The 22,010-nt window shown below is 44.3% G+C and overlaps 1 protein-coding gene across 1 annotated transcript in view; it reads right to left on the bottom strand.

The window, feature by feature from the left end:
• Positions 1–8,616: 8,616 nt before the first annotated feature.
• Positions 8,617–22,010, bottom strand: part of PGR (progesterone receptor) — a 62,289-nt gene continuing 48,895 nt past the window's right edge. Inside the window, exons 5-8 of the mRNA XM_081197631.1 lie at positions 14,117–14,261; positions 12,136–12,266; positions 10,864–11,021; positions 8,617–9,329 (exon numbers count right to left, since the gene is read on the bottom strand). Coding sequence (XP_081053757.1) covers positions 9,174–9,329; positions 10,864–11,021; positions 12,136–12,266; positions 14,117–14,261 — 590 coding nt within the window. The 3' untranslated portion in view covers positions 8,617–9,173. The remainder of the gene's footprint in view (positions 9,330–10,863; positions 11,022–12,135; positions 12,267–14,116; positions 14,262–22,010) is intronic.

Below are 22,010 nucleotides of genomic sequence, written 5' to 3'. Positions count from 1 at the left end.
TGAAAAAAGAGGGGTGAGGTGACAAACAGTTTCTGCGGCTTTTGCTGCACCTGATTCTACACAGGTCAGCACTGAAGTAGCAAATGCAACATTCGACTCAGATTACAGTCTCCCAGAAGAGACCGCTGCTTGCAGGAATAATGCTTTCACCTTGCAAAAGCCCAGCAGGTGGTTGCTGAACTATTATGAGAAGATGGAGCAATTTTCCCCATTGAATGCTTCCTCCAAATGTCTTGTGGAAGGGAGAGGGGGAAGAAAAGGTTTGAAATTCTCCATCAAAGAATAGATACTATCAATAGCTGAATAGGCTCCTTACAAGAGCCTATGAGATAAACAAGATAATGAAGATCTATTTTGTATGATAGAGGGACTCACCCCTCACCCTCAACAAAAAAATAAAATAAAATCCAGTAATAAACCAATGGTTTCCCTTGAGTCTCCTTTTTTGAACGTTATTCATTTGCCTGGCTCTTATTTCTGGGGAAATGCAGGTCAGTCCAATTACAAATTTGTAATTAGCCGCCAGCATACCCATTAGCTGCTTTGTGCTATGCATCACATAGATGGCTGAGATTTGTTGTATCTAAAGCTGTGCTGCTAGACCTGCACAGGATAGATGGCGGTTAAGGGATTGAGGCTGAATTCCAACAGAAGCACTGTTTCTTGAGGTTGGGGACAGGCAGGTGTGGGGGACTCCCTGGTCCTGAATGGGGTAACCATGCCCCTAAGGAACCAGGTGTGCAGCTTGGGAGTCATTTGGACTCACAGCTGTGCATGGAGGCACAGGTCAATTCTGTATCCAGAGCAGCTATCTACCAGCTCCATCTGGTACGCGGGCTGAGACCCTACCTGCCTGCACACTGTCTCGCCAGAGTAGTACTTGCTCTGTTTATCTCCTGCTTGGACTACTGCGATGTGCTCTACCTTTGAAGGTGTCTTGGAAACTACAACTAATTCAGAATGTGGCAGCTAGACTGGTGACTAGGAGCAGTGTCTGGGAGCCCAGACACTGAGGTCCAGCTCCGAGGGCCTTCTGGTGGTTCTCTAACTGCAAGAAGTGAAGTTACAGGGAACCAGGCAGAGGGCCTTCTCAGTAGTGGCGCCCGCCCTGTGGAATGCCCTCCCATCAGATGTCAAGGAAATAAACAACTATCTGACTTTTAGAAGACATCTGAAGGCAGCCCTGTGTAGGGAAGTTTTTAATGCTTAAAGTTTTATTATGTTTTTATACGTGCTGGCAGCCGCCAAGAGTGGCCAGGGAAACCCAGCCAGATGGACGGGGTATAAATAATTAAATTAAACCTTTTAAAATTGTCTAGCAGCACCTTATAGACCAACTAAGTTTGTTCTGGTGTGAAAGCGTATACCAGAACAAACATAGTTGGTCTATAAGGTGCTGCTAGACAATTTTTTATTTGTATTTTATTTTATTTCAACTGCATCAGACCAACACAGCTATCTACGTGAATCTAAATTAAATATTGTATTGCTTGTGTCGTGTTTTGCATCTGCTTGTTTTAACTTTAATTTCAAAGGGATGGTGATAATGATGCAAAGATTTGACAACATCAGCAACCTTGCAGACCTGGGGGTAGAAAAGTTGGGATGTTAATATTTTATACTGCAACACCAACTCCTAACTCTCCCTTTTTTTAAAAAAACCCTCTGGATCTTGGGTAGGGAGGAAGGTGTTTCTACCACTGTGCAAGCAGCTATTTGAATTTTATGTTTAAAGTAGAAGGGAGAGATGGAGGGACAGCCTATTTCTGTCTTTTTTTTCTCATGTTTCATCATTGGTCAGTTTTGTCTTTGGAGGTGGATTCAGAAAAGGAACCAGAAATCTGCATTTAATTTGTACATCTTCTTTATATATCTTACACATGTGCATCCCTGAAAATACACAATTTGTATTCCTTCGAATGCCTTGCCCCATAAAATATGCATTTCTCTATTCATCTTAATGCAAAATGCCTATTTTTGTGGACATTTTTAAAACCAAAACTGCACTGCAAAATTTGGGGACGTGCATAGTTGCATTCTAATCTGAGAATGACACATTTAGGTGTGTTTTGCCTTTTTTTAATAGCACGTTAAGTAAATTTCTCTTCCAACCCTACCTTACTAGTCTTGCTGGGAAATAAATTACCCAGTGTGTGCTATGGGAAAAGATGACCAACAGCAGTGGGGGGTAGCAGGAAGAGCAGGGGTAGGGTATGGATATGGGTGGAATGAAGGATAGAAATGACAGCAAAGGGGAGAAAACGTGTGGGTGAGAAACTTCAGAGGAGCTGGTGTGTTGTGATGGTTAAGGATTAAACGCTCTGCCTCGCCACAAAGTAAACTGGGCTGACCTTGAGCCAGTCACCCTTTCTCAGCCTAACCTCTCGCAGGGTTGTTAGGAGGATAAACTGCCAATTGTGCCTCGGTGGATAAAAAATGTCTTCCCTCCCTGTCTGACCTCATTTCACTGCTCAGCAGAAGCATTTGAACTGCTCTGTAATCCTTCTATCCTAACCCAAGTTAATTAGCTGAGGTTAATAGTTAAATAATGCAAAGAGAGATAGAGAAAGCGAAAATGAAAGAAACCCTATCATCCCAAAGCTTATCCTCTTTTCACTTAAGGCACATCGCTTCCATTTTTCCTTCTTGCCCAGCTGCCGCCCGGGGACCCTTGGAAAAAGATTTAATCTACTCACCTACAAAATCAAATGAAAAAGCATAGAAAACCTCGAAGCTGTAACTGAATCAGCCTCTTCCTTGCAGGCTGTGACTGATAGTCCCACCATGTAATTCAAAGGTTTCAGCTGCCTGGGTGATTACAGATACCTTGATGAAGTAGCAGTTTCACATCGTTGATTCGAGATCTTTAACTCGATTAACATCTCAGCTTCCCCTGCTGCAAATGTCCATTCAGCTTCTCAGGTCAATAGGGCGAGTTTGTTGTCTTCAACCAAGACCCATTCCTAAGTATGCCCTGGGTGGTGTACAAGGACCATGGAGCTGTTTCCCTGAGGACTAACAACCTCTTTGTGTGGAAGAGTCACCACCGCTCACAAAAAAACAGAGGCTAAGCAGATACACCTGCAATGGGGCTTATTCTGCTCTTGCCCTTGCTCAGCGTCTCTGCCTAATCTCAGTCAGTTCCCCTATGTGGCGATCTGTGTTTAACGGTCTATTGATCCCTGTGCCACCACTGTGCTCACTTCCCCGCTGCCACCAACCTGTTACTCTCAGGTAAAACACTGAGTCCAGTCAGTTGTTAAAAGTGAACCAAAAAACCCAAGTTTATTTTACAAACATTAACAAGTTTATGGTTTCTCAGATAATATTCCTGTCAGTATCTTAACTTTAGTTTCTTTACTGGCCTATACCTTCTGACTGATTATCTCAACTGTTTGACTGACTCCTCTTAACAAATTCTCTCACTCTCTCACACCAGACTAGCCCAACCCACAGAGTTATCTTCTCTGTCTCTTCTAACTCCAGACTGTCTTCTCAACAACTCTAACTCCCTAAAAAAACCCCTCTGTGCTTAAACCTTATACACAGTTAACTCTGCCCCCCTGGGTTCCCATTGGTTAGTCATTTTACAATTAGTTAACCCTTCCCCTATGAACCCAGTATGATGTCACACACATAGGAGGGCAAACGCCACACCCTCCTTCAAAGTTAGACTGTGTATTCCTTAGGACAGTGGTTTTCAACCAGTGTGCCGTGGCACCCTGGGGTGCCTTGAATGATGGCCAGGGTGCCACAGGCAACACTGGCCTCTGTTACCTCTTTCCTTCCTCCCTCCTCTGATGCCCTCTGGCATCTCTGCCTCCCAAAGGCTTCCACAGCTGCTTGTTGCAGCAGCCCTGGCTACAAGTTCCTCTGGCAAATGGTGCCTCTGAGACTGGTCAGGGGGTCCTGGTTGCCAGGAGCTGAGGTGGCCTCAGAGTAAGCAAGCAAGTGGGCAAGGGAGGCAAATGGGCAACTGGGCAGGCAGGCGCTGCACTGGCCTTTCTTGTGCTTGCTGTGCACAAGGCCTGCCTGGGAGCTGAGTGCCCGGTGCTGAAGGGGAGCCTTTCCGCCACGCAGGCCCAGCAGCGCCCACTGCTGCCTCCCAAGGTAAGATGCTGGCCTCACATTCACCTTTGGCCAGTCACCGTTGGGCCACTAAGGCTGAGGGTATCCTCTTCCCAGGCCCCTGTGGGGCAGTGTGAGGAGGCACCTCTCTTTGGGGCAGGGAGGGAGCTCAGAGACCAGGGGGGTGGCAGCTGCTGCCCAGAGGACTCCCAAGGAGAGGGGAGGAGGCTGAGGGAAGACTTCATAAAGGGGGGGCTGTTTGAAAAAGGATGAGAGGCTGCCAGCTCTGCAGGCAAGGGGTGACATAACTGGGCTCCTGAGCCCCACAGGGGTGCCGCAGAAAGAATGTAGTTGGTCAAGGAATCAACTCAAGTATCAAGGGTTTAAATGTGACTGTGATTTGGGAATAATGTGTTGATACTCAAAGAAAAGGTAGCAGCAAATTGTTGTTGTTGTTTAGTCGTTTAGTCATGTCCGACTCTTCATGACCCCATGGACCAGAGCACGCCAGGCCCTCCTGTCTTCCACTGCCTCCCGCAGTTTAGTCAAACTCATGCTTGCGTTGTTGTTAATAGTTATTATATCCCGCCCATCTGGCTGGTTTTCCCCAGCCACTCTGGGCTGCTTACAGTACATGTAAAAGCATAATAAAACATCAAACATTAAAAACTTCCCAATACAGGGCTGCCTTCAGATGTCTTCTAAAACTTTTTAAATTCTTTATCTCCTTGATATCTGATGGGAGGGAGTTCCACGGGCAGGTGCCACCACCGAGAAGGCCCTCTGCCTGGTTCCCTGTAACTTCACTTCTCACAGGGAAGGAACTGCCAGAAGGCCCTCGGTGCTGGACCTCAGTGTCCGGGTAGAACAATGGGGGTGGAGACGCTTCTTCATGGCTATTGGGCCGAGGCCGTTTAGGGCTTAAAAATCAGCACCAAACTTTGAATTGTTTCCAGCTGTAATGCTTTAGGAGATACGGAAAAAAAGGTTTATAAATGGGTAAAAGCTTAATGGTAAGGATTTGCTGAACTAACAAATCGAAGTGGAATACAAAGAAGGGAGGTATGAGGAGGTCTGGGGAAATAAGCGTAAGGAAGATATATTATGGAAAATTATTTGTTTTTTAACTGTTTTTATGTTGTATTTTGTTTCTTTTTATTTTTATTTTTTCATTGTTATATTTTAAAAAAAACTTTAATAAATATATTTTTTTAAAAAATGAATTGTGCTTGGAAACACACAGAAAATTTATTGTTTACTTTCTCCCCCACCTGCAGATGCTGCAGACATTCACACATGGGACTTTTAAGATGTGATAAAGGCATTGTTGCCCACAGCAACTATGCGGCACACAATTTAGGGAAGGGTCAAACATGGTGACAGAGTGCATGGTTTGGTCCCAGGTCTGATCTCCAGCATCTCCAGGTAGGGTTAAGAACAGTTCCTTTCTGAAAACCAAGCGCCTGACACAGTACAAAAGAGTTTCCTATGTTGAAGGCCACATGGTACTTCCAGAAGGCTCTTTTAAAAAGAAAAAACAGGGTGCAGCAAAACACTTGCCTAAGGAGACTTCTTAAAAATCATGGAGTGCTGTCTAATTTGGGACATGTGAAAGGGCAATGACGTTCCAAGTAAAATGGCAGTGAATTGCAGGCGCCTTGCAGAGAGAGAATACACAATTTGTCGGCTCAAAGCAATAAAGAAAACCCGGGGAAATAAACATCAGGGTCAACGAAACCTTCGTATGTATATGCAAAGTCTGTTGCTCCCACTTTGAAGGCCACAAGCTGGCAAAGTGCTGGAGAGGGTGATATAGATGCTAAAGTCTACAAGAGCTCTTGCACAGTGTACAGCAGAGGGGATTTCAGCAGGCTTGCCAGACGGATGATATTCTCCCTTCTGCACACCTGTGAAAGCTGTGCAAGGCCTGGCCTTGCTGCTATTGCACTGGAATTTCCAGTTTCAATCCCTTGAAGATCTCAGCTGGAAGACCAAAAAAAGTCCTCCTTTGAAATCCCAAGAGAGCTGCTTCAGGCAAGACCGACCTTTCTCAGCCTGGTTCCCTCAGTGTATTTTGGACAACAACTTCTATCAGAACGAGCCAGCATGGCAGCCAAGCTGATGGGACCTGGGCAGCACAGGAGACTGGGAGAAGCAGGAGTAGACCTCACTGGCTAATCAACACATTGGTCTATGGCAGCTGCCTATGTTTCTTTTGCAAAATGTCTTGCAACCACAGAGGACGGATCTCAGTCAGTGTTAAAATTTGGAGCATGAGCTCAGGCCAATGGCCCATCTAATCCAGCCTCCTGTTTTAGCAGTAGCCAATCTCTGCAAAACCTAGGAGCAGGATTCCAGGACAAGAAAGCTCTTCCCTCTCGTGGTTTCCAGCAACTGGTATCCAGAAACGCTGCTGCGTCAGACTGTGGAGGCATGGCGCAGTTATTTTGGCTAATGGCTGGGCTTTATTTTTTCCAGCTGGTGCTCACCGGAGCTCAACTCTGGCACCTCTCAGGTGGGCACCATTGCCATTGTCAGAGAACGAGGGAGGCGTTCCTGGTGAGTTCCAGCACCTTTCTCTAGAAAAACAGCACTGGCTAATAGCCACTGATAGCCCTCTCCTCCATTTGGCTTCAATCAGAAAAATCTGAAAGATCAGCAACGGCGTTGACAGTGAAGCGCCCCCCTCGTTTCTGTGTTTTTGCTTTTCGCCTCTCCTTTTAACAATCCATACTATGGATCCAAAGTTCAGGTCACCACAGATGCTAGAGACCTTTAGCTGAAAAGGGGCCACAAATAAAGAACATGCTTGCTCTTTCAGCAGCCTTAGAACATGTTTTGTTCTTTCCATTTGAAGAAAGGCACGGGGTGTGGGGGGGGGGGAGAGAAGAATTAAATTAAAAACAAACCCTGTGCTTGATACTAGGTCATCCTGACACAAAGCAGCAAAAGCCAATAAATAAGGTTTAGGCTTCGCATGACAGTATTTCCACATGTTTCTGAGCTGGGAAAATGGGGAAGGCTTCAGTTATTGGGGGCAGCAGACAGAGACTCCCTCAGCCAGAGGGATGGCAATGCAAGTCAGCTGCTTGCCGGAGGGAAGAGCTGGTCTGTTTAGTGACAAAAAGCCAAACCCCCTCCTGGTCTGCTATAAGCGGAGGTGGGGTAGGTTTGAACAAAATCTAAATAAATACAGAATTCTTCACCGTAATGAAACGAAATGAAAGCCCACCTTCACAAACCCCCAACCTCAAAATTAGCCTTCACAAGACTCCATGACTTCACCATAAGCTTTGAGTCATCCCCAACTTGGCGCCTGCCAGATGTTTTTGGACTACAACTCCCATCAGCCTACACCTGAATTTTTGGGGAGTTGCAGTTCAAAACGCCCCGCGGGCACCAGGTTGATGAAGCTCCTCTAGATGAAGGTGATGAATTTGTATAGGGTGCGTGTAGGGTAGATTAACTGGCCTGAGGAAGTTTGCATGGGTGGTTACATCAAAGAGTCTTAGGGAGCTTATTTTTGATTTTGGGCTTTGGGAAAGCAGATGCTTATTTTGAATTAGTGTTTGCTGGAAATTGGTCAGTTTATCCGGGACAATGGAGGGCCAGAGTGGAATAGTTTTGCCCCCGCCCCTGGAGTTTTCCACGCTTAGTGGTAAGCCTCATTTTGCTTTTTCTTTCTTTCTAGAAGAGCCAACCTATTAAACTTTTTTGTATGTTACAGATTGATCGTGTTTAGCTCATGCTATATTAGGCCACCGATGCAGACCTTTGTCTCAAAATGTGCCCAGTTTATGTTGAAATGTACCACATAGGATTTGGCCTATTCAGGACTGGCCACTGCAGTGTTTGTACATATGATAATTAAGTTATTATAATAAAGAATCCTTTAAAAAATACCGTATTTTTGCACCATAACACTCATTTTTTCCCTCCTAAAAAGTAAGGGGAAATGTCTGTGTGTGTTATGGAGGGAATGCCTACGGGTGGCATGCCTACGGATTTTCCTCCTCTAAAAACTACGTGCATGTTATGGTCGGGTGCGTGTTATAGAGCGAAAAATATGGTACATTTCCTCCTAACCTCAGATTTTGGTTGCTAGAGATTTGCTTGCTGTTAAGAGCTGTTTCTACCGTGATTGTTTTGATGTACTGCAAGTCACATCTGCACCATACATTTGAAGTGGTGTGATATCACTTTAAATTCTCGTGGCTTCCCCCAAAGAATCCTGGGAACTGTAGTTTGTTAAGGGTGCTGAGAGTTGTTAGAAGACCCCTGTCCCCCAGTTCACAGAGGTACAATTCCCAGAGTTCCCTGGGGAGGGAGATTGATTGGGAGATTCCCCCACCCCACCCAAATATATGTATATAATCGCTGGTGCTACCATTGATTCTGACCAACACAGCCACAATTGAACCAAGAACCTAAATAATCCTAATATGTGAAAGTACCCTCATGTTTCTCTGGGCCACTGTACAAAAATCACCACCACCCTCTGACCAGAAAGATAAATTTCAAAGTAGAGAAAGAATACATTTCCCAAGGTAGAAGACCATTTATATTTTATTTTCAACACATTCTTTGCATTTTATATACATATACACATATAGCCACGTGTTCGCACAAATGTATTAAAAGCTAAAACCTTACTACATTGCAGAAATTTAAAAATGAATAATATGAAGAGGGGAAATGTACAAGGTAACTTTCCGTTCTCAGAAAACAACGAAACAAAACTGATCTCTTGTTTATTCCTCGGGAGAAATTCAATCAGGCCTATTATAAAACATTTCTTATGACAAATATTGGTCATGATACCTCCCGCCCCCCCCCCCGCCCCCCGCCCAAGAAAAACCTGTTGTAAAAGAATAGTAATAGGAGAAAGTTTTACCATAAGAACATTTGTGGAGCATTTGCAGATTTGAAGACATAAACCCGCAGGTGTTGGACACAGGCTAAAAACCCTGGCACTGCAAAATCCCAAACCCTGAACCAACTCCCACATTTTTTAAAAAAAATTACATTTGCTGGGTTTTATCTCTGCCAATGAGAGATGGGGCTGGGCTGGGGAGAGAGTAGAGGCAGCCAAGAGCGACAGCATTTCACTTTTTATGAAAGAGAAGAGGCTTCACCATGCCTGCCAGAATCTTGGGTAGTTGGGCAGCGATCACTTCCGACATCATCTCCGGAAAGTCTACACTCAGCGCCCGAGATTGGAGGAAAGTATTCAAGCAGTAGAGATGGAGTTGTTTCACAAGCTGTATTTTTTAATTGTTTACAAGAAAATCAATAATTTAAAAAAAAATCAATAAATTATCCAAACAATGTACGTTGTTCTTCACTCTGCCTCCCCCCCCCACATACCATAATTGCCCGATACTTATAAAGCTGTGTGCAGTGCAGAAAGTTATATTTTCTCTCTCATCTTCCCTGCTTCTCACAATCTCATCCTCATCCCACTTCACGGCGGGAGACAAAATGACAGGTGAGTATTTCTAGGTGACCACTAAGCTACTGTGACAATGTGAGAATGAGACCCAGTGATTGAGTTGGGAATGGGCCAATCTGTGAGTTTCTCTCTCCCTCAGTTTCTCAACACCCCCCCCCCATCTTAATTCTCCACATTTCCACCCCAGTTTCTCAACCCCGCCCCAATCTTAATTCTCCACATTTCCACCCCAGTTTGCAGGGTATTTCTTTTAAATCCTCATGAAAATTCACCGGCATTTTAGTGCAAATTGATCCTTAAATATACACTGGTTTGTACGCATTTTTTCCTAATGTACACATTTGTGCAAAGCCATTTCCCCTAAAATAATACATTTTGGTGTTATTTTCATGTATTTTATGTACATTTTTCCCCAATACATGCATATCTGTGCACATTATTACTGGGTTAGAGAAATGCATTGCAAAATTTGGGGGGGGGGAGTGTAGATCTTGAAGGATGGCTGTGTTTCATAGCTCCTATTTTTTCAGAAAGTGCAAATTAAGTTGGTTTGCCTTTAAGTGAGAACTCAAGCCTAATTTCCTCTCCACCCCTACAAGCAAGGAGAAAATGATTGCATAATTGCATATATATATGCACATTGCTATCCTAAGCTTGGCTTCAGATTTCTTTTGGAGGCAGGGGTGAAGACACATAAATGTGTAAATACTGTATTTTTCGCTCTATAGGATGCACTTTTCCCCCTCCAAAAATTAAGAGGAAATGTGTGTGCATCCCATAGAGCGAATGCAGGCTCCTTGGCTTCAGCGATAGCAATGCGAAGTCTCCGAAGCGCAGAGGGAGCGCTCCCTCCGCGCTGCGGAGGCTATGTTTGCTTTCGCTCTCCAGGCTTCAGGGATAGCCGCCTGAAGCCTTTGGAGCGCAGCGGGAACTCGCGCTGTGCTCCAAAGGCTTCGGGTTCCTTTTGCTGAAGCTGGGAAAGCAAGACTCTCCCGGCTTCAGCAGAGAGGGAGAGCTGCGCAGCGCCCCTTCAGCCAAGCGGGAGGAGAAATGGAAGGGGCTCCGTTTCTCCTGCCCCTTCGCTGAAGGGGCGCTGAGCAGAAAGGTGGGGATTTTTTTTCTTGTTCTCCCCCTCTAAAACAAGGTGTGTCCTATGGTCGGGTGCGTCCTATAGAGCAAAAAATACGGTGACAGCATATATCCTAAAGACAAAACAGTCTCAGCTGACCTTCATTCCAAGGCAAATGAACCCTGGGCAGGAGCTTCGAAGCCTTGGAGTCTTTCACTGTAACAGTAAGTGTGTAACAGTAAGATAATCTTATGGATTGCTGAAATAAACTTACATCGTGCATGGAGTCCATAAGTTTCGTCAGCTGATAGAAGCGTTGCGAACTAGCCACGACCCCTTTCTGCCGCAGCCCGATTGCCTTGACCAGCTCTCTGATGTAGTTTGTTCTCATCTCCTCGAACTGGCTTTGGCTTCTGAGACCTTCCAATGGAACTGAAAGAGGGAGGGAAAGACAACACACATTGTTTTGCTTTGTCTCCCCACCCCCACCCCCCGTTGCTCAAATTCTGAAATAAAGCAAAAAGCACATTCTCGTCCTCTCTCAGGGGTTGTACAGATTCACAAAGTTACCTAGGTATGTTGGACAGAGTTTGAAGCAGATAAAAAAGGTAAAGGACCTCTGACAGTTAAGTCTTGTCACAGATGACTCGGGTTGTGGCGCTCATCTCGCTTTACAGGCTGAGGGAGCCGGTGTTTCTCCGCAGACAGTTTTTCCGGGTCATGTGGCCAGCAAGACTAAGCTTCTTCTGGCACAACAGAACACCGAAACCAGAGCAGCGCATGGAAATACCGTTTACCTTCCCGCCAGAGTGGTACCTATTTATCTACTTGCACTACTATGTGCTTTCGAACTGCTAGGTTGGCAGGAGCTGGGACCGAACCACCAACCTTCTGATCAGCAAGCCCAAGAGGCTCAGTGGTTTAGACCACAGCGCCACCGCGTCCCTCTGAAGCAGATATCCAAACTCAAAGTTCGTCACCAAATTAACCATGTTTGATCAGAGTTTGGGCGGTGGGTAGCAACTGGAGGCTGGGGAGATTTGCATGATGAGTGAGGCTGGTGGGGGGGGGGAGATTCCCCTCCTAATGCTTTACTCTTATTCACACTTGTGTGCTCATCCTCGTGTGTTTAAGGGCAGAAAAGGCGGTGCACCAGAAACATGAAACTGCTTCCTTGCCCACTTCTGCGATGTAGTGATGGCTACCAGCTTGGATGACTTTAAAAGGGGACCAGACACATTCATGAAGGATAAAGCTATCAATAGGCACTAGCCATGATGCCTCTGTCCTGCCTCCAGCTCCAAGGGCAGTATACCTCAGAATACCACTTGCTAGGAATCACCTCTGAGCTACAGTCCCTAACCGTTATGTCCCTGCAGTCCTTGAAAATTCAGCTCTTTGTTTTCACCCAGGCAGTTGGACGGAGCATACATAAAATGTGCCATGTGAAGAAGAGGAAGAGGAGGAGGATGAAGAAGAAGAAGAAGAAGAAGAAGAAGAAGAAGAAGAAGAAGAAGAAGAAGAAGAAGAAGAAGCTGTGTCTTACTTGTATTGAGAAGGAGCAAGGCTTTCATGCAGAGATACTCTTCACTGCTTACTTGCAGCTTGACAAACTCCTGGGGTATTTGCCACATGGTCAGGCACAGTGAATAGAATGATGAGTCCTTCATCCTCTGTCTTGCACCCAGAAAACAAGAAAGAAACTTAAATAAATGAATGGTAAGTCCATGATTATTCCATGTAGAAACCTTGGAACCGAGTATCCTGGATCATGACTTTTTCTTACTAACAAGTTTGTTGCCATACAGATAAAAATAAAATAAAAAGTTAGCCCTTCAAGAAGGGGGGGGGGGTGTGCGTGCGCACGTGTGTGTGTGGATGAGCTTGGAAGCCACAAAGGCTTCACTTTAAAAAAATAATTTAATTTTGCGAATTGCAGCAGTATAAAACAACACACTGTCAAATATCTCATGTGCCAATGTTATGGCATATGACTGGAAATAAGTGATAAGCATTAAAATCTGATGATCGGTAAGTAAAACAACTAACTGCTATAGCCCCTCCAAAACCCAGTATGGGTATGTGAAGGTTGTGAACTCTCAAGCAAAGTGTTTGTGACAATTACCATTCAAATCTCAATTCTGCCATGAATTGACTCAGTCGCTTTATACACTCTTTTGGTCTCAGTTACCCATGTGTAATTATTGGCAATTCCCTCCTCCAATCAAAAATGGATTGGAAGAAGGCCAATGAACTGAAGCTCGATCCAGATTTGATGGAAGTACTATGGATGGCTCCATCTGGACTGCATGGAGTTGCTCTCCCCTTGAAAGATCAGGCTCACAGTCTAAAGGAACTATCAGATTAGTCTTATCTTTAAAGGTCCATGTGGCCTTTGGGTTTCGAAGCACCCATCATCACCATCGCCAGCTGTGACCCCTCCTGGAGAGAGAGAGTCTTGCATGCACTGCCAGCATCTTGCATTGACTGCCGCCATGCACTATATGTGGGGCTGCCTTTGAAGACTATTCAGAAACGGCAGTTAGTGCAAAACCCAAGAACAGCACCTGTTTTATCTGGGTCTGGTCCTATAGAAGGTATCATGGAAGTCTGAGAACACCTGAAGTAGCTTCTGGTCCAAGCACAATTCAAAATGCTGGTTTTAACGTATACACCCTTAAACTGTTTGGGAGCATGAACCTATTTATTAGCATCAGTCTCCGACCAGCTGCTCCATGTTCACCCTCCAATGGAAGAAATGTAGGTGGTGATCAGAGATGGGACCTTTCCACTCATGGTACCACATTTATGGAACTCACCACATCAAAAATATCCACCCGGTCCTTCTTTTCTTTCCTTTTTCTTCTTTTCTTTTTTACATTCAATTTTTTAAATTTAATTTTCTTTCATTAGACAGTTACATATTCCAATCCATACTTTAACATATATTAAATATAAAACAAATCCAAACAATATCCACATTTCTTCACCCGTGACTTCCTACCACCTCACTGCAGCATCTTCTATCCTATTTTCTTTTCAGTTGTGTTGATTATTATCTCATTTACACACAACAAATAACTTACCTATCTGAATTTTTACTTTGCGAAATTTATGCAATACATATCAAGGGTTTGATTTGGGAACAATATTTTGCCAGATATTCTTTCCCACTTTCCCACTCTTTTAAAAAAGTTTTTGATTTGATTGTTGTCTAATTATCGGTGGCATTTTAGCCAATTCCAGATACTCATACAGCTTATTTTGCCAGTCTGCCTTTGTTGGTACCGTATCCCCTTTCCAATTCCTGGCAATTAACATTTTGGCAATCCGGTCCTTATTTTCTTTTAGCACCAGGTGGAAACATTTTTATTCACCCAGGCTTCTAAAATACTGCATCTATTTTAAACTCCTGTTATATTTACCTACCGCTGCAGGTAGTTGGAACTGGCATTGCTTAACGCATGCAATGTTTAGAGAGCAAGAGCATGTGAATAACACAAGAGAAGCTGGAATCCTTTACTTACTCATTCAGTATTAAGTCAGGTGCAAAATACAGCATCTGCCCACAGACATGCTTATAAGACCTCCATCCCATGGCAAACACCATTAGGCTCATCCAGGAGTACTGGATAAGGGTTATCTGATCATCAATGTGTAGGCCCCGGAATCCTGGAAAAGTGGAGAGGAGGAGGCAGGTTAACAACGTGAAAAGGTGCCTTTTAGCATATGTGGTGGGCTTGAAGAAAGTAAAATGCTTCTGGGAAATGATATATGATGAGATGAAGAAAATGTTGAAATATACATTTGTGAAAAGACCAGAAGCATTTTTACTTGGTATTGTAGGTACAGAAATTAATAGACAGGATAACAACTTGTTTTTATATGCAACTACAGCAGCGGGAGTACTATTAGCCCAATGATGGAAACAGGAAGAATTACCAGTGAAGAAGGAGTGGCAATAAAACCGATGGAGTATGCAGAACGGCCTTGGTCCAGTATACCTGAAGGAGTGTCTCCACCCCCATCGTTCAGCCCGGACACTGAGGTCCAGCTCTGAGGGCCTTCTGGCAGTTCCCTCATTGCGAGACGTGAGGTTACAGGGAACCAGAAGGGCCTTCTTGGTAGTAGTGCCCACCCTGTGGAACACCCTCCCTTCAGATGTGAATGAAATAAGCAGCTATCCTATCTTTAAAAGACATCTGAAGGTTCAGGGAAGTTTTTAATATTTAATGCTGTCCTGTTTTTAACACTTGATTGGGAGCCTCCCTGAGTGGCTGGGGAAACTCAGCCAGATGGGCGGGGTATAAATATTAAATTATTATTATTATAACTGGCAAAGTTGACTGGGAGAATTCGGAACCAGAACGACCAGGACTTCCTTTTTGTAAAAAATAATAATAATTTTTATTAACAGGGACCAGGACTTCCTTAAGGATTGGAAGAAATATATGCCTTATTTGAAAGACAATTGCATTAATGTAACATCGCTTGTCGGTTTAGAAGAAGTTTTGTAAGGAGGACTATATAAATTATTGTAAAATGTTTTAGGAAGGAAATAATTAAGAGACGAAGTTTAAAAGCACTAATTATAATAATAAAATGCAAGATCAGATAACAAATTTGAAAATCACTAGACAGCATTGATGGAAGTCACCAAAATGAGGCCACCAAAATGAGGATGATGTGATGTGATGTTTTGTTTGGAAAATATATGCAAAAACTAATAAAAATGATTTAAAAAGAAAAGAGAATTCGCAGCCCTTCTCATTTCAAACGGCACATACGGTGGATGGCGTCTGGCACAGAGGGTCTCCAATTATGCAGGTTCGGCCTATGCAATCTTCTTACTGTGGACAAGCTGGGTTTGCATTAATATGCTCAGCAAATAAGAGAAGCACACATCTCCTCTCCCTGCAGCCACCTTGCTGAAACAACGATTAAAGCAATGCTGAGAAAGGCACAGGCGTTGGAAGCCCTGAGGGCTATAGGAATACAGTGGTGCCCCACAAGACGAATGCCTCGCAAGACGGAAAACCTGCTAGACGAAGGGGTTTTCCGTTTTTGAGCTGCTTCGCAAGACGATTTTCCCTATGGGCTTGCTTTGCAAGACAAAAACATCTTGGAAGTGTTCCGATTTTTTCCCGCTTTTCCCCCCTTTTCTAATCCGCTAAGCCGCTAATAGCCTTTTAGCCGCTAATCCGCTAAGCCTTTAATAGCCGCTAAGCCTTTAATAGCCGCTAAACCGCTAATAGCGCTAATCTGCTAAGCCGCTAATAGCCGTGCTTCGCAAGACGAAAAAAACGCTAGACGAAGAGACTCGCGGAACGGATTAATTTCGTCTTGCGAGGCACCACTGTACAAGAAGAATCAGGCCATCTGGTGCAGCATCCTGCTCTGCCGGTGACCCAGCAGATGCCCTTATGGGATGCTCACAAGCACGACCCAAGTGCTATGGCACCGTCCCCATTTGTCGATTCCAGCAACTAGTATTCAGCAGTATGCCATCTCTGGTAGTAGAGGAACTGCAGGGTTTACCTCGCCTGAACGGTTCACTCCCGCAGAGATCGCTCCATGGGCTGGATCGCAGCCCAGACACAATTTCCGGCACTGTGGAAGTGAATCCCTGCTCCGCGCTGCATCTGTTTAGTGGGCCAAGTAGGCGGCTCGGTTTGGGGGCAGCTCGTGGGCCATTTAAACGACCCCCACGGACTGCTTGTGGCCCATGGGCCGCAGGTTGCTGACCCCTGAGGTACTGCATAGCCATTGTATAGTCTGTCTTTCGATAGCAACCAACAGGTGGGACAGCGAAGTAGATACAGTGGTACCTCGCAAGACGAATGCCTCGCAAGACAAAAAACTCGCTAGACGAAAGGGTTTTTGGTTCTTTGAGCTGCTTCGCAAGACAAATTTCCCTATGGGCTTGCTTTGCAAGACGAAAACGTCTTGCAAGTTTGTTTCCTTTTTCTTAAGACCGTTAATACACTTGCGACTTGACTTTGAGGAGCAACTCATAGAACGCGGTGTGGTAGCCTTTTTTGAGGTTTTTAAAGACTTTGGTGATTTTTGAAGCTTTTCCAAAACTTTCCCGACACCGTGCTTCGCAAGACGAAAAAAATCGCAAGACGACAAAACTCGCAGAATGAATTAATTTCGTCTTGCGAGGCACCACTGTACGTTGGAAATTTATTGCATGGGAAAATATGGAAATATTCCCTCATTAAAATAATACATATAATGGAGTAAACGTTTTTTAAAAAACAACAACAAACAAGCAGCACATCCATTCACCAGACGTTATCCTGTTCAACCTGAGCTAAAATAGAATGGATGCTTAAAAACCAACTCGTTGGTTAGAAGGAAATGTGGTCACAAGGGATTAGATCTAGGTTTAAGCCTTGCCCATGAATTGCTCCAAGGGATTAAATGAATGTTTAACCTGCCTTTCCTCATATGAACTTGCCTGAACCCTCAGATGTGCTGCCTCCATGAGAACAAAAGCAGATCAAGCCACGTGCTGGATCAAGCCATGGGCAAATTGGATCCAGAATCCTGTTCTCACAGGGACCAATCAGATGCCTGGAATTCCTTTTCATTTCACAACAGCAAGGGGAACAGAGTTGTCTAACCAGAAGACAGTATGAACAGAGGGCAGATCCACACCACCCTGGGAACTGCAGTTTGTTAAGGGTGCTTTGTGAGTGTGAAACTACAGTTCCCAGAATTCTTTGGGGGAAGCCATGTGGTTTAAATATACTTTGGATGTGCTTTAAATATATGGTGAAACATCCTATCGGTGTCCTATTAAAGCATCTGAACCATTTATTTATAGAAGTATTACTTTACCACCATATCATGAAAAAGATCAGGGTGGTGAACAGTGTCAAATCCTTAATCCCTTCAAAATTAAAAATACAGATAATCATTAAAATGGCTGGCTAATCAAAATAAAAATTAAACAACTTCACAGGCCTGTTGGCATAATAATGTATTCAAGATACACCTAAATATCAAAGCAGCAGGGGAAAAGCTGTGGATAGGGCACGTGAGATAACTTAATATCTATCTTATGTGTTATTGCAGCTGATTTTTATTATTATTATGCTATTATCATTTTTACAATGCCTACATTGTCTTATACCAAGCCAATTGGTTCATTTAGAGCAGTACAGTGGTACCTCGGGTTACATATGCTTCAGGTTACATACACTTCAGGTTACAGACTCCGCTAACCCAGAAATAGTGCTTCAGGTTAAGAACATTGCTTCAGGATGAGAACAGAAATCGTGCTCCGGCGGCGCAGCAGCAGCAGGAGGCCCCATTAGCTAAAGTGGTGCTTCAGGTTAAGAACCGTTTCAGGTTAAAAACGGACCTCTGGAACAAATTAAGTACGTAACCTGAGGTACCACTGTATTGTTAACAAGTCAAACAACCCATATCATCACAAATTTCTTCCTAATGTTTAGTTGGAATCCCTTTCCGGTAATTTAAAAAGGTTGGCCTGAATCCTGCCCTCTGAAGCAGCAGAGAACAAATTTGTTCTATCAAATATTTGAAGATGACTACTGATCATCCTTTCCCCAGGCTGAACATACCCGATTCTTTCAGTCCTTCATCATAGGACTGTTGGGATTCGCAGGATACTTGATAAGTCTGCAGGCTTCAACAGGATGATGCAATACTCTGCTGGGTCAGAGTGACTCAGCAGGAGTGTGATTAGTGTAATTGGCTGTTTTAAAAAGGAAAGCCTGTTTAACAGGGGGTGTGGTGGTTGTGCTGTAGTGTGGTGGTGCTGTGGTGGAGAGTATTCATTTGTAAGTACTCTGTATGGACTGTTTCTTTTGTAAATGCCTGTATATAGCTCACATTAAAAAGGACTGCACTGAAAAACCTGGAACTCTTAGTGTTTTGCTGAAAACGCCGCATGGAATACGCGACAGGGTTATGGGCCCAGCACGCTTCCGCTGCGCAAGAGTACAGGTGGCAGTTATCTAGCCGTGGGTGCTGGAGGTGAGCTGCAGGGATGGAGCAGTCCAGAACTGGTGTGTTGCTGGAGAAGCTGATAGCCACGAACTACAGCATCTGGTCGGTCCGCATGCAACACTTCCTCAAGCGTGAGGGCCTGTGGAAGGTGGTGGAAACTCCACCGCAGCCCCCTGAGGAGGATGAGGACGACGATGAAAAGCTGGCACTAGCAGAGGCCCAGCTTGAAAAGGATGAGAAAGCTTTGGCTACGATCATCCTTGGAGTGGATAACAGCCAGCTAGTCTACGTAGCTGATAAGGTGACGGCAAGTGAGGCGTGGAATGCGCTCAAGGCTGTCCATGTGCGAGAGACAGCTGGCTCACTGATAACACTGACCAGGAGACTGTACCGGTGTCGGAAGAAACCGGGGGACTCCCTGGTAAACCACCTAAAATTCCTAACAGGCTGTTTCCAGGAGCTAGCCTTAAGAGGGAGGCCTGTGGGGGAAGAGGACAAAGTCTTTATAGTCCTGAGTTCCCTTGATGACAGCTATGATATGCTGGTCAACTCCCTTGAGTCTGTAGAGACTGATAAGCTGACTCTGGAATACGTGACCGGACGGTTGTATGCAGAGGAGGACAGGCGTGCAGAGCGAAAGATGACCTCAGCCCAGCTGTTGGAGCATCCCAGAGGGAACAACAGCCGGGAAGAGCAGAGGTGTCGGGAGCCGGAGAAACAGCCAGGAGGAGCTGCTGCAGACCAGCCGGTGGTCAACAAAGTAAAAAGGTGTTTTTGCTGCAAGTCCAGTGGACATCTGCTGCGGGACTGCCCGAGAAAACAACAAAAACAGCAGAAGCACAGGAGGCAGCAGAGAGAGTCTACTGCTTGGGTGTCTGCAGATGGTCAAGAAAATGAGGAGCTGTGGGTTCTGGACAGTGGAGCTTCTCAAACCTTTTGTAAAAGAAAAGGATTGCTAACTGATGCTAGGGCTTCAAACAAAAAACATGTAAGTCTTGCTACAGGCCAGAAAGCTAATGTGGTTTGTGAGGGGGAGGTTGTGTTCCCACAGCTGGGACACACATTCAGGAATGTGTTGTGTGTGCCTAGTTTGCAAAACAATCTCCTGAGCATTCCTGATTTGGCAAAAGCAGGCTTTGAAGTAAATTTTGTGGGAGATCAGTGCCAGATAAAGCAAAATGGGGCAGTGTTGGCAAATGCTAGCCTTAGAACTAATATGTATGTACTGCAATGTGAGTCTAAGGTTGCAAATGTGCAAAATGTCCCGACCCATGATATGTGTATTCATCTCCTGCACAGGCGTCTGGCTCATGCTAGCTATAAGGTGCTAAACAAAACATTGGAGTTGTGTGGGGGGATGAAAAACATAAAAAGTTGTGATAATTACTTAGACTGCAATATCTGCAAGGAGGTTAAAAGCAGGGCTTGCCCAGTAGCAAGAGCAAGCCAGAGAGAAACCAAAAAACCACTGGAGTTGATTCATGCTGATGTAACTGGTCCTTTTCCACCGAAGTGTCTCCCACAACAAGTATTGTTTAATCCTAGTGGATGATTTTTCTAGATTTGGCTGGGTCTATCCATTAAAGCAAAAGTCTGACGTTGCCCAAACTTTGAAGTTCTGGGTAAGAAGGGTAGAAAGGCAACTTGGTGAAAAGGTGTGCTCTATTCAATCAGACAGGGGAGGGGAGTTTATGGCAAGCTCCCTAAGAAACTGGTTGCGTTCCCAAGGGATTAAACATAGGCTTACCAATGTGGCCACGCCTCAGGAGAACGGAGTAGCAGAGCGTAGGGGAGGTGTCTTGCAGACACAAATGAAAGCATTGTTAGCAGATGCAAATCTTCCAATTAAGTACTGGGCTGAAAGTATTAAGACTGTGAATTATATTGGGAATCGCTTGTGGTCAAGGGTACTAGATGACATACCCTATAAAATTCTCTATAACAAAAGTCCCAGTTTGCAACATTTAAGAATCTTTGGGACAAAGGCATGGGTTGACATACCTGTGAAAAACCGAAGAAAAGATGGGAAAAGGGCACAGCAGTTGCTATTTCTTGGGTATGAAAGTGGTACGAAAGCCTACAGGTTTGAAGATGATAAAAACCTTTTGAGTTATAGTAGATCAGCCAGCTTTAATGAGCAAAGAAATTGGCCCAAGATACATGCAAACCTGCTGCCAGAAAAAGTTTTACTGCCGAGCATACCTGATAAGGCAGCTGAAACAAAGCTAAGAATTGGCAGTTGTCCCAGAGAAACTGAAAGGAAGGAAGTAAAGGTTGAGCATTTTTCTCCAGCTGCTAGCATGGAGCAGGGGAGAGAAGAAAGTGCAACAGGGACAGGAGGAGGTAGATCTACAGAGTCAATCCACCCCAAAAGCAGTCCTGAAAGTAGCCCAGGGGGTGAGATTAATGAACCAAGAAGGTCTGCAAGAAGTAATAAAGGTCAACCTCCAGACCGTTATGGGTTCCCAGCCACCATAAACCAGGTTTGTGTAACTGAGCCAGAAAACTTTGAAGAAGTGCAAGAGTTACCTACTCTAGAGAAAGAGGCGTGGTTAAAGGCAATGCAGGCAGAGTATAACTCTCTGCTAAACAACAATGTGTTTGTACCTACAGAATTGCCTAAAGGTAAAAAGCCCATAAGCTGTAAGTGGGTTTTTAAAGTGAAAAAGCTGGCTGATGGTAGTTGTCAGAGGAAAGCCAGGTTGGTTGCACGGGGCTTTACACAGAGGAAAATGATACATTATGATGAAGTGTTTGCCCCAACAGCAAAGGCTGAAACAGTAAAATCAGTTTTAGCAATGGCAAGTCTGAGAGGGTTAAAAGTTAATCATTTTGATGTTGCCTCAGCATATTTAAATGCTCCTATTGACGCCGAGGTATATTTACAGCAAATACCAGGTTATGAGCTAGAAAAAGACAGCATGGTGTTAAAACTGCAAAGGGCACTATACGGTTTACACCAAAGTGCACGTCTATGGCATGAATGCATAGACACAACTTTGAAAAAGAGGGGATTCAAACAAAGCCTGGCTGATTCCTGTTTATATTCAGCAATGGTGCAAGGAAGTGTTTGTTATTTACTTTTGTATGTTGATGATATTTGTCTAATAACAACTGCACAAAAGCAAGTGTCTTGGTTTATAAACAGCCTAGGTAACAAATACAAACTGAAGTATTTGGGAGAGATTCAAAATTACTTAGGAGTAGAGGTTCAGAGAAATGAAGAGGGCGTTTACTCTCTGAGTCAGAAGGAAAAAATCGAAAAGTTACTGAAGACATATGGAATGGAGAGGGCAAATGAGGTTGACACTCCCATAACTACCCAGTATAAAAATGAACCAGAAGGGCAAAAATGTGAGAATGCAAGGCGTTTCATTCTCTGTTGGGTTCTCTGTTATATTTAAGTTGTTGGACAAGACCCGACATAACATTGGCAGT

Source organism: Podarcis bocagei (genome assembly GCF_964188305.1).
Source record: "Podarcis bocagei genome assembly, chromosome: 6".
Taxonomy (NCBI): Eukaryota; Metazoa; Chordata; class Lepidosauria; order Squamata; family Lacertidae; genus Podarcis; species Podarcis bocagei.
The sequence above is the reverse complement of the archived record's forward strand: the minus strand, read 5'-3'. Positions and strand labels throughout refer to the sequence as shown.